The following is an 11,540-nucleotide window of genomic DNA, read 5'->3' as shown; positions in this document are numbered from 1 at the left end:
CCGCCCCCTCCCCCGCCCCTGATTGGCTGTTGCAGTTGTCCATCCGGAATCTATTTTTGATGGGGGGGTGCCACCCAATCTGCCCCAGATCACGTTTGCCACCCGCAGCCAACCAGTCGGGCGCAAGTCTGCGAGCAGGAGGCGATTGGGGGCGAGGGAGCTCGGTCCCTTGGTCTCGCGTCCGGATCGCCCCCGCCCGGCCCGAGGCGGTATATCCTGCCCTCCCGGGCCACCTCCCCCTCGTGGAAGCCAAGCGGCGGCCTCGCTGTAACGCAGAAGCGAAATGTAGCCAGCCGGGTGTCGCGGCTGGACGCTCGCCTTGGTTGGGGGTGTGGGGGGGGCACGCCGGGGGCCGAGGAGGACGGCCGAGGAGGAGTGATGAGAAGAGGGGGTACCCTGCACCCCCCGAGACCACGGGCCCCTGCCACCCGCCAGGCGCCCCCCTTCCTCCCAAGCGAGGGGCAGGTCAGTCCTGTTGGGTCAGGGTGTGGGGGGACAAGGGCCAGGGGGCAGCAGCCTTGGCGCACAGAGCATTTGCCGAGTGTGGGTCGTGGAGAGACTCGGGAGGCCACCCGATCACTTCTCCCCCTCTTCAAGGTTGGGGATACTAAAACGGGTCGTTTTTGTTCCTGCCTGGGAGGAGGTAAGGACGTCCTGGTTCACTTTTGTGTCTTTGATCGAAGAGCCTTAGGCCCATCCAAAGTCTTTCCCAGGCAGTGGGTGAGGTACTGGCTCCCCTTCCTGCGAGCACCCTTTCGGGTTAAGTGGCCTTTGGGGGGAGGGGTGTCAGGTTTTAGCGGACTGAGAAACTTTTCTGGCCTGGGGCAGTGGACTCTCCCCTGTTCAGAGGTTTCCTACTGGATCTCGAGTAGGGATCTTGGAAGGAACCACGTTACTGTGTTCAAGGAGATGGGAAAAGGGAGTCCTGGTGTGTGCCTGGGCAGATGGAAAGTGGAAACAAGTCCCAGGGGCCAGTTACTGGGTTTGATCCAGCTTTTCCCAAACGCAGTTGACTAATCATGTGTTTGGAATACTTAAGGACCTGGTCATCCTACCTGGGGAAACTCAGCTTAAATTTACTTTTCACTTGTAATAGCTATTCTGGTGAATGGTGTGGGGTGGGATGGAGGCCTGGGGGCTCCTTTCAGTAAGCAAAAGTTCAACTTTAGGGCTAGAGACGCTCATTTGGGAGCAAGTGCATATTGGCTTATGGTGCTTCGGTTTTGTTTTACTATGTTTTGTTTTTTCAATTGCTACTTTTGTTTTTAAAAATTCTCCTCTAATATGTCCATCTGCCAGTCACCCTGGGGGGCAGGGGGAGCCTAGGGGACTGAAACCTGTGGGTAATGACCGGTAGTTTTACCAACTCTGTCCCTTCAAAGGGAGGTAACTCTTCGTCCTAGCTGACAGGATCTCGCCACCAGGAGCAGTGGGGAGAGGAGTAGAGACAGGGGCCTGGATCGGAGTCAGCGTCTGCGCTTTTTCTAACACTGTTGACTCTCAAGGGCAGGAGTGGGTAGGCCTCTGGCTCTTGGCCTTGGTCTGGCAGGCTTGCCCCACTGCCCAGTGAGTCCTAGGTTTTGTTCGTTTTTGGTTTTTTTCTTCCCAAGGAGCTAAGGCATATGGGGGTCTGAGGACCTTAACTCAGTGATCAGATTCTCCGGTTCTTCATCCTGTGCAGCTTGTCTTGCCATTGTGTCTTATGACCATGAACACTCATCTTCTGCAGCGAGTGGCCAAGTGGCAGGGAGTTTGTGACTGGATTTGTAACTGACCCCACTTAGGGACTGCACTTAAATAATCCTGAGTTCACAATGGGCATTCCTAAAGGGGTCTCCCCAAAGACGTCCCTGCCCACCCCAGTGACTCTTGCACAACATCCCCACCACCCTCGCCCCCTAACCCCACCCCAGGCTGTAGGCCACAGTGGTGATCCCAGCAGAGCAGTGAGGTGTCTGTTGGGAGGGTGGTAGGGATGGTTTCTGCCAGGCCTCTGAATGTCACAGGGTAGGGTTAATCATTTCAGTGGTGAGAGGGTGGCAAATAGCAAACCCTTTAACTGTTGACCTATAACAAACCCATCTAACTGCCTCAGGGAAGCATGCTCCCAGAATGTCTGTCCTGAGCTGCATCCTAACTTTCTCTTTCTTTACTGTCTTCTTCCCACATAAGGTATTCCTCCCAAGTTCTCGTGATTTTAAGGACCAGGGATTTGGGGCAGTACAAGGTCTTCCCAAGAAGGGAAGAAGTCTCTGGAAAAGAGTGGAAACACGACAGACCCTGCCCTGGGACCAGCAGAGCCTGGGGAGCTGGGGGAGGCAGACGGAGGCCTGCAAGAGGAGTGAGAAGGAGCCCCAGCCCCGGGCTGAGGCTGTGTTCTGAAGGATCCAAAGTCAAGCTACGGTTCACAAAAGAGGGGCCACCTCCAAGGGCGCCCTAGACTCTGATTGGACCCTTCTACTCTGGATACCCCTTCTCTGACGAGCTTGCTGCTGAGAACCAAAGAAGATAAGAGGCCAGATTCCCCTAAAGCAGAGTTGGCCGGCTGGAGTCAGGCGTCCGCACCCCTAGTGGCTGGCTGCTGAGTCTGGTGAGAAGATTCTCGTTTCCCTCCTGCCTGTGGCCTCAGTGCTTGATGGGGCTGCCTGTTGGTAGGTCAGCTTTTGCAGTGCCTGGTAGGAGTGGAGCGCCGTGGGAAGAGGTCCTGCGGCACCCAAGCCTGGGCTTACCCCAAGACTAAGTGCTTTCCCAAGTTAGAGTGAGAGAGAGAGAGAGAGAGAAAACAAGAGGAGCGTTCTCCATTCGCCTCCCCCTGCCCGTCATGTCCTCTAAGCCGGAGCCGAAGGACGTCCACCAGCTGAACGGGACTGGCCCTACTAACTCTCCCTGCTCATCAGATGGGCCTGGGCGAGAGCCCCTGGCTGGGACCTCAGAGTTCCTCGGGCCTGATGGGGCTGGGGTAGAGGTGGTGGTGATCGAGTCTCGGGCCAACGCCAAGGGGGTTCGGGAGGAGGACGCCCTGCTGGAGAACGGGAGCCAGAGCAACGAAAGCGACGACGTCAGCACTGATCGTGGCCCTGCACCCCCCTCCCCGCTCAAGGAGACCTCCTTTTCCATCGGCCTGCAAGTGCTATTCCCCTTCCTCCTGGCAGGCTTCGGGACTGTGGCTGCTGGCATGGTGCTGGACATCGTGCAGGTAGGACCTGAGTAGGGTGGTGCTCGACCACGAGCTGGGGACACCTTTGCCTCCTGGGAAACTGTGACTCTTGGAACTTCCTCTCCATCTCTGGTCAGAAGCAGCTGCTGCTTCCTAGAATACTGTTTCCCTTTGGATCGCATCCTCCATTTCGTCTTGGTCCAGTTACTTTCTTCAGAAACCTTGAGGAAGCTGAGTAGCCCGGGGAGGTGGTCAGGGCAGTATTGCTTCATAGAAAGAGGATGGGATCCAGAACTCAGGCTCGGAAGGGGAGAGGTGGAACGAGGTGTTGATTGCTGTCCCTCCTAAGCTTTCCTTTTCTTGGTGGGAAACATTTAGACCGGGCTCCTCTTCATAACTTCTTTTCTCTTCAGGTTGGCGTTTCAAGGATACCCATCTAGAAAGCTCTGTTTCAAGCCTCTCCTCCATCTCCCTGCTGGGCAGGAATTTGTTCAGCTGCCAGGAGGGTCTCAGATGAAGTGGGAAGGTTCTTGAAAGCATTTTGTGTTGCTTATCTTCCTGTAATCTTGGCACAGTCTCCTTGGGGAATGGGGGTGGGCACATCCTGTCTAATATGTGATTGGGGGAGTTGGCGTGATTGGGGGAGTTGGCAGAACAAAACCTAAAAGTGCTAATTATGTGCCATAAGTGGGGACCAGGAGGGTCTCAGATGAAGTGGGAAGGTTCTTGAAAGCATTTTGTGTTGCTTATCTTCCTGTAATCTTGGCACAGTCTCCTTTCTTGGCACAGTCTCCTTGGGGAATGGGGGTGGGCACATCCTGTCTAATATGTGATTGGGGGAGTTGGCGTGATTGGGGGAGTTGGCAGAACAAAACCTAAAAGTGCTAATTATGTGCCATAAGTGGGGACAAAATGTAACCAGGCCTAGGCAGAACTGTCTCTCCTTTATGTTCCTTACCTGTGCCCTGACAAAAGGGCTCTTTCTGAGGCTGCCAGAACGAATGGCGGATAAGAGTTGCCAGGACCTGGGAGTAAAGAACCAGGGGTGTGCTGTTACCTTGTTGTGAGTTAGGATTCGCCTGGAACCTGCAGGTCTGAGAAGGAAAGTCTCGTTTCTAGGTAAAAGTTTTTGAAGGGCAGAACACATTTAGAACTTTCTGAAGTTGCTGGGTTTATCTAAGCTAATCAGCACTGTGTATCAAATTTCTGCTGAGGGCTGGGCTCTGTCCCAGGTACTGGGAGAAATACAGAGGCAGGAGGAGATCTGGCCCTTGACCTTTGGGACTTCCCAGTGCTTCCTATGACATCTGCCAGGGGGACATAGAGCACAGCAGCACCTCCCCTGGGCCAGCCAACCCTACAAACATGCATATAGTCACATAGAGGTCTACCAGTGGGTCTCACGGTGCCCTGGTCCCAGGAGACTGAAGGCAGTTGGTTCTAGGTGTTCCTTCAATGGCATCCACATGGACCACTTTGACTTGAACTTTAAAAGGTCAGGAGAACCCTGCACCTTCCATCGCTAAGGAGGATGGAGTTTATCTCATGCCAGTGTGCCTTGTTACTTTGAGTACTGCTTCTATTGCTGTACCATCGGGACAGTCATGACGTATCTTTCTGTTTTTCTATGCAAAATGTTTCATGACTTTCCTGACAACCCAATACATGGAGTTTAAAAAGCCAGCCTTTGCATTTCTCCCCCCTAGTGGTTGCCTGTCCTCCTGGGGCAGTGAGTGAGGGTAGGAAGAGGAGGAGAAGTAAGCCTGGGGTGTGTGGGGGCGGGGCAGTTTATCCACTTCTTCCATCCCTTTCTTGTGGCCTCGGTTTTCATTTTTTGAATTCTTGAACTGTGGCTTGGTGCCTATAAAGAGGTATAGAACCACGGTCCAATGGCAAACTGGGAAAGGGTTGTCTTATTTTCTGAATAATAGTGATGATACATAATAGTAGGAGGAGGAGGAACCGTAATCATCTCCATTTGTAGTTGGGAAACCTATGGCTTAGAGAGATTAGGTAAGTAACGTGTCTCTGGTCATCTGAGCCCACCAAGCTCTGTGGCCTTTACCATGTGATGGTTTGCTACCTGCATAGACTCTGGGAGGAGCCTGCTCTTTGCCCTTCCCTGGAGAACAGAGTAGACTAGAATCTGGAGCAGTTAGAGTCATCTTCTGACATGAGTGAGAACAAAAGTCCTTAGGTGAGGTGGGAAGAATTCTGGAGCTAGACAATCCCTCCCTCAACCCATACCCATGGGCCCTAGGCATTGAGAGGCCTAACAAGGGGACTGTTGGAACTGCCTGATGAGTCAACACCGGGTTGGCATTTGCCTTATGTGTGGCACCTAGGCTCACCCCAGAGCTAGGGTCCAGTTGGAGTGGATGACAATAGCTGGTTTGTCCTTGCATCCCTCCTGCAGCCTCCATGCATAGCTTGGCTGGAGCAGGCCCTGCTGATGGCTACAGTAAGATCCCAAGAGGGAGTGAATGCAGAAGGCCCAGGAGATGGGACCACAGGGAAGTTCTTATTTCACATCCAGGGGGAGTGAAAGAGGTGATTGATGATTGCAGATTCTGGAAGAACAGGATGATTTCTAAGGATTCACACTTACATTTCCATTTGCTAGCTAAGACGGCCTTCAATGAGACAGAGTCTAGAAGCGCCTAAGACACTGGAGCCTTCTGGGAGAGTTGGCTGTAGTGTCTCCAGTGTCTCAAAGCAACTGAGAAAAGTCTGTGTTGGCCCTAGTTCAGGTGTCTCGTTGGTTCTGGGCTATCTCTCTTTCTTGCTGCTGTAGAAGACCCAGTCTCTTTCCAGAAGACCCACCTGTGCCTCTTCTTATCTCCCTTGCCCTCCACTCATGCCCAGCAGCCTCTGCAGTTAAAGAGAGGGATGGTGCACTAGCCCAGAGTAGAAAAAAAGATAAGTGAACAGCAATTTGCTGCACCTTCCCCACTGTGGCAGAACGTCCCAGCACCATTTGGGAGGAAGGCAGACTTGGACCTGGTGTAGGCTTCTGAAGGGGGCTGGGATTTGGGAATCTCCCACTGCAGATCCTTCATGTCCTGAGGCGCTCCCTCCTGCCAGCCTTTGTGAGCCGATAGGGGCAGTAGGAGGTGGTGTGTGACTTGCACTGCCATTCTCAGGTAGGTTAAGACAGTGGGGCTCCCAGATTCTTTTTTGTTTTGGTATTTATTTACTTCATAAATAGAGACATAGAGAAAGCACCCCAACCGGGTCTTATTGCTGCAATCCATCCTCAGTCAGCCCCCGATCATAGATACACATGTGCCTGGTGTACCCAGGGAGGTATCCGGACGTGAACCAAGAACCCGCCTCACAGAGCTGTGCTCATTACTACTGTGCTGTGTCCTTATTTCAACTCACGACTCCCTTGCGAGGATCCTGAGTAGAGTAGGCACCCTTCCCCCAAATACATCCTCCTGGCCTCTCTGCCCTGCTGTGTGGAGAAAGCGTCTACCAAGATGAAAGTGAGTGGCAGGCGTGACCTAGAGCTAGTGGAACAGGAAGGAAGCTTTCCTCTCGGGGCCACTGGGACCCCTGGCAGCCAGCATTCCTGGACATAGAGAACACTCGGATTGGATCTCGCTTGACCACCCCTTCTTCTTTTCCCAGCTCTGGCCCCTCCTTGCTAGAGCCCTGTATACCCAGGTGTTGCTGTGTTGCTTGTCCTCAGAAGCCTAGAGGATGCCTCCAGGGACAAGCCTCAGACAGGTGAAGGGTGGAGTTCCTGTAGTCCGATCTGACCCAGCCCTCCCTTGGAAAAGTCAACTTCAGCCCATTTTTTCCTGGTTATCTCAGTTAACCCACAGCCTGGGGCCCAGAGTTTATACCTGGGAACTGTCTTTATGTCTTGACTCCACTTTTCCTTGCTCTGGCTTTCATCCTCACTGCTACCTTTCTGGCATAGAGGGGGACAGGCTAAAACACTTGAGCAGGTGGGGGAGGACAGTGTGTAAAGTCAAAGGAAGTAAGGGGTGGAGGGCAGGTTAGAAGAGTGAAGAAAGAGGGACTGACAGAATCCCTGAACTGCTCTGCATCAGGGTGTGTTCTGAGTGTCCTAGACGATCAGAAGCCAATGCATCCCCTCCCAAGGATAGAGAAGGAAGGGGAAGTGGGGCTGCATTTCTGAGAAGCAGTGAGAAACTCTAGGTGTTCTCCCTACTCAGCCCCCAAGCGGGGCAGCTTTCCCATCCCAGCAGAGCAGGAAGGTGTGGGTGGCAGCTTGGCTGCCTGCTCGGCAGGCTGATTTGACTCTAGGGGCAGACACTCCCAGCCAGGACGAACAGGAAAGGCCTGAATTAGGCCAGAGGAGGAAGAAGTGCTGCTCACCGTCTGCCCTGCCATGCCCTGCCCACTCTTAACCTCAGGCCTCCGTGCTTCCTGGACTGCTTCCATATCACCAGCCTCCCAGCATCTCTTCCCCGAGTGCTGCATGTCAGAGGCTCCCCGGTCTGAGCTGCATCTTTGGGAAGGTTTTGTGGGTGAAGAAAGTATGTGTGTAGGAATTGACACTCTGACCCAGGTGCCAATCAGGGCTTTGCTGGGCTAGAGGTCAGGTCTGTGAGGTTCTAGACTGTGCTCTGCCAGGGCTGCATAGGGGCTGTTGTGGCTGCTTGTTCCTGCCTGTCTCTCTCTCATCCCATTGCTTCCCAAACCCCATGGCCTTGTAGGTTTTTCTGTGGTTAAAAGGAGAGAGTGTGTACTGGGAGGCAGAGAGATTTGGAGGTGCTCATAGTAACAGCCAGAGGCTTGTGCCCTTTTGTCTGAGATAGTAATAAAGGTTAGTGATATTCCTTACAATTCAGAAAATAGTACATGCATGCACTGGGCGTATTCCTTCTAGATTTTTCACTCTGCCAATACACACACATTACATACCTGGAAAACTAAGCCTGGCATGGGGCTGGCAGCTTGGAAGTGGGAGGGGCAGATATTTAGTGGTGAGGATGGGATATGAGGCCAAAGCCATGCTCAGAGAGGAGCTCTGAAAGTCCCCAGTCAGGGAGAGGGAGAGGAGGGGCGTTCTTCCCCTCTCTGGAGCTGCTTGTTCGGTTTGGAGGAAGGAGGAGTGAAGGAGAACGAGGTTTGGCCCGCAGGGAGCTGGAACCCCAGTGGTATGCACCAGCCATGTCCAAGAGTAACAGTCCCGAGTTCCTCCAGGGTAGATGGGGCTCACTGGGGCTGCCTTCCCTCCGGGGGCTCTGGGCCATGCGAAGGGACTCACACCCCGCTAGCATTTGGAAGGGACTGGCTCTTTCCGCAGCTGCCTGAAAGTTCAATAGCTGTTGTGGAGGTGGTAAGGCGAGGGGAGTTTCTCCCCCTCTTTAGTTCTCAGAGAGGGGCTTCCCTGAGGAGAATCCTGGGTCCTTCAGGAGACCCTAAGAAGAGACCTAGTTCTGGCAAGGCGAGAGCTGACAACTGTGTACTCCAGCACTAATGGAATGACCCCTTCTCTGGAGTCCTGTTAGCTTCTCCACCACCCCTATACACACAAAGAACGCCGACCAGCAAAGAGAGGCCCTTGCCTTGCACGCCTGCTGCTCCAGTGTCAGCCTCGTCTGGTCTCTAGCCCTGGCTCTAGCTCCCTGTGATAGCCTTGCTCAGCGTTTTTTTTTTTTAATTGTTTTTAAAAGACACACATAAGAAAATTTACCATCTTAACCATTTTTACATGGCCACTGAGTAGTGTCAAGTATATCCACGTTGTCATACAACAGTTCTCCAGAACCTTTCCGCCTTCCACAGCTGAAACTCTGTACCCTTTAAACACTTCCTTCCCCGCTCCCCGCTCCGAGTAACCACTGTTCTATTTCTATGAATTTGCCTACTTTAGTCACCCTACATAAGCAGAATCACACAGCATTTGTCATTTTGTGACAGGCTTAAATAGTAGAATGTCCTCAAGGTTCATTTGTGTCATAGCCTGTGACAGGATTTCCTTCCTTGTTAAGGCTGAGCGACAGTCCCGTCAGTGTATCTGCCATGTTTTGTTTATCCACTCATCAGTGGATGGACATTTGGATTGCTCGCCGCTCTTGGCTGCCACGCCATGTGGGCATGGGTGTACAGATATGTCCGTAAGACCTTGGTTTCGATTCATTTGGGGAAATACTCAGAAGTGGGATTGCTGGGCCCGAGAGTAGTTCTACTTTTGATTGTTTGAGTAACTGCCATACCGTTTTTCATAGCAGGTGCACCATGTACAATGTACAAGGGTTCCCACCATCACATCCTTGCCAACACTTAGTATTTTCCGGGACTTTTTTTATAATAGCCATCCTAATGGGCGTGCCAGCCTCACAGTGGCTTTGATTGGCAACCTTGCTCATTTTTAGCAAGAGAGTGTTGGCCCTAGAATTGCCTTTAGAGACTGTCTGATCTGTCCCCTGACTTGAATATTTTATGGTGAAGAGCTTGCAGCCCTTGGAACTTGTCTAAGGGCCCCAGCTGGTCTATGAGAAGAGGCGTGTTGAGGAGATAGCAAGAGGCCCCTCCCTGTGGTCTCCTATAGGAGGCCCAAGACACTTCATCCAGTGTCCTTCCCATGCCGGCTCGTTGCCTCCCATCCATGATACTCAGACCCACCAATGTATAACCCCTGCCCAGCTACCTGCTCCTTCCTCCCTCTCCAAACTTGGAGACTTTCTATTTCTAAAAAATACAGAAGCAAATAAAGGAAACCACGTCGCCTATCAGGGCCAAGAAGGGAGTTGGAATCCCAGCCTTTTTTGCAAGTCCTCTGTTTCCCCTGCAACTCGAGGAACTTTCAGATAACTGGTCCTATCTCCTACATTTTGCCCACTTAGCACTAACTAGTGTGTAATCCTCTCTGGACCTCAGTGTCCTCATTTAAAATATGGGGATAGGGCCAGCCATGGCTTGATAGTTGAGGAGGCTGGATCTTGCATGGCTGACCACACAGTTCCAGTCCCGGACCTGGCAGCTTGAAAAACACACCAAGTGTGAATGTGTGCATGCCCAAAATCCCAAAAGGAGGGAGAGATGGAGAAGGGATTGCAACATGACCATGCCCCACGTCCCTCTCTCTTCCTATCTTTCTCTCTCGCTCCCTCGCTCTCTCTCTCTCTCTCTCTCTGTCTCTCTTCAATGAGCGCACATGCTATATGGCAAAAAAACTTTTCAAAAGGCATAAAAATATCCCCTACCTCCTTGAGTTGTTGAGATGATTAAACGAGAAAATACATGTAGAGTACTTAGCCTAGCACAGTCAAAACGTCATGACTGTTGACTGAAGAAATTGGCAGGGCAGCCAGGACATGTGTCTCAGGGCTGGAATCATGGCTCCTGACCTCTGGCATGGGCCTTTTTCACAGGTGTGCATTCTCTACTCCTCACTGACACATTGGGGAGGGTATGCAGGCGGGGAATAAAAAGCCTCTTGTATAGACCAGTGTTCTAAGCTGGGGGAGCCCAGTCTGAATTCAGAGCCTGTTCAGAGGAGACGTGCCGTGGCCAAAGCCCAGAGCCCTTGAAGATAGAAACCAAACAAACTGTCTAATCTCCTCAGCTCCAGCCCCGTGGAGCCCGACTCTCCACAGCTGAGACAACACCACCCAAGGCTGAGGCCACAGAGAACCTGGACTAAAGGCAAAGACGTGAAGATGGCGATTTGAGAGGGATTCACAAAAGATTCTGGGGTGTAAGCCAGCCTGGGGTGTGCTCAGCTGGTGGGTCCCTACCACCCTCCCACCAGCTCCAGAAATGCAGGAGAAGAAGCAGAGCCAGCCAGGGGGCTCCTGACTGGCAGAGACACCCCCCGCCCCCCGCACCTCCCTGTTCTGGGTGGCATGAAGGGGGCTGCGTTGTTTGGAGAAGTGTGGACTTGGTTTGGTTCCAGGGTTCTTGGAGGAAAGGCAGCCAGCTCACTCACCTCCAGCTGATCCTGTTTCCTTCTCGAACCCCTGATCCCAGACTATCTGTTCCACTTCAATGCCAGCCCTTGGGACACTGAAATTCCTGGGTTGTGTTTCACCTTGTAGCACTGGGAGGTCTTCCAGAAGGTGACGGAGGTCTTCATTCTGGTGCCTGCGCTGCTGGGGCTCAAGGGGAACCTGGAGATGACCCTGGCGTCAAGGCTGTCCACCGCAGTGAGTGTCTTGGCCGGGAAGAGGGGGCTTGGAGAGGACTCTGGGTGGCCCAGAGCCAGACCAGAGATCACTGCAGGACCTTCTCCACTGCTCAGGCCTGGAGTGAAGCTGGGGTGGGAAGGGCAGGCCTGGCTGGGCAGGTGTAGGGAGATCCCAGGCTGGGTGTCCTGTTCCTGGGCAGGGGCTCCCTGCCCAAAGTGGTTCCCAGGCTCCATTTCTGGATGTCCCAGCCGCCTCTGGACTCCTGCCCCCCC

At 53.0% G+C, this 11,540-nt stretch overlaps 1 protein-coding gene across 3 annotated transcripts in view; it reads left to right on the top strand.

Annotated features, from left to right (window-relative positions):
* SLC41A1 (solute carrier family 41 member 1) overlaps window positions 1-11,540 on the top strand; it is a 27,195-nt gene that overhangs the window by 348 nt on the left and 15,307 nt on the right. The window contains exons 1-3 of one of the 3 annotated variants that reach the window (XM_006159263.2): window positions 96-465; window positions 2,173-3,196; window positions 11,179-11,286. In XM_006159263.2, the coding sequence (XP_006159325.1) occupies window positions 2,822-3,196; window positions 11,179-11,286 (483 nt within the window). In that variant the 5' untranslated portion in view covers window positions 96-465; window positions 2,173-2,821. Of the gene's footprint in view, window positions 1-95; window positions 466-525; window positions 644-2,172; window positions 3,197-11,178; window positions 11,287-11,540 lie in introns of those variants that run through there. The other 2 variants (XM_014591940.2, XM_014591941.2) reach the window with 2 other exon arrangements.

The sequence above is a fragment of the Tupaia chinensis genome, unplaced genomic scaffold (assembly GCF_000334495.1).
Source record: "Tupaia chinensis unplaced genomic scaffold, TupChi_1.0 Scaffold000627_1, whole genome shotgun sequence".
Lineage (NCBI taxonomy): Eukaryota > Metazoa > Chordata > Mammalia > Scandentia > Tupaiidae > Tupaia > Tupaia belangeri.
This window is presented reverse-complemented; position numbering and strand designations above follow the sequence as displayed.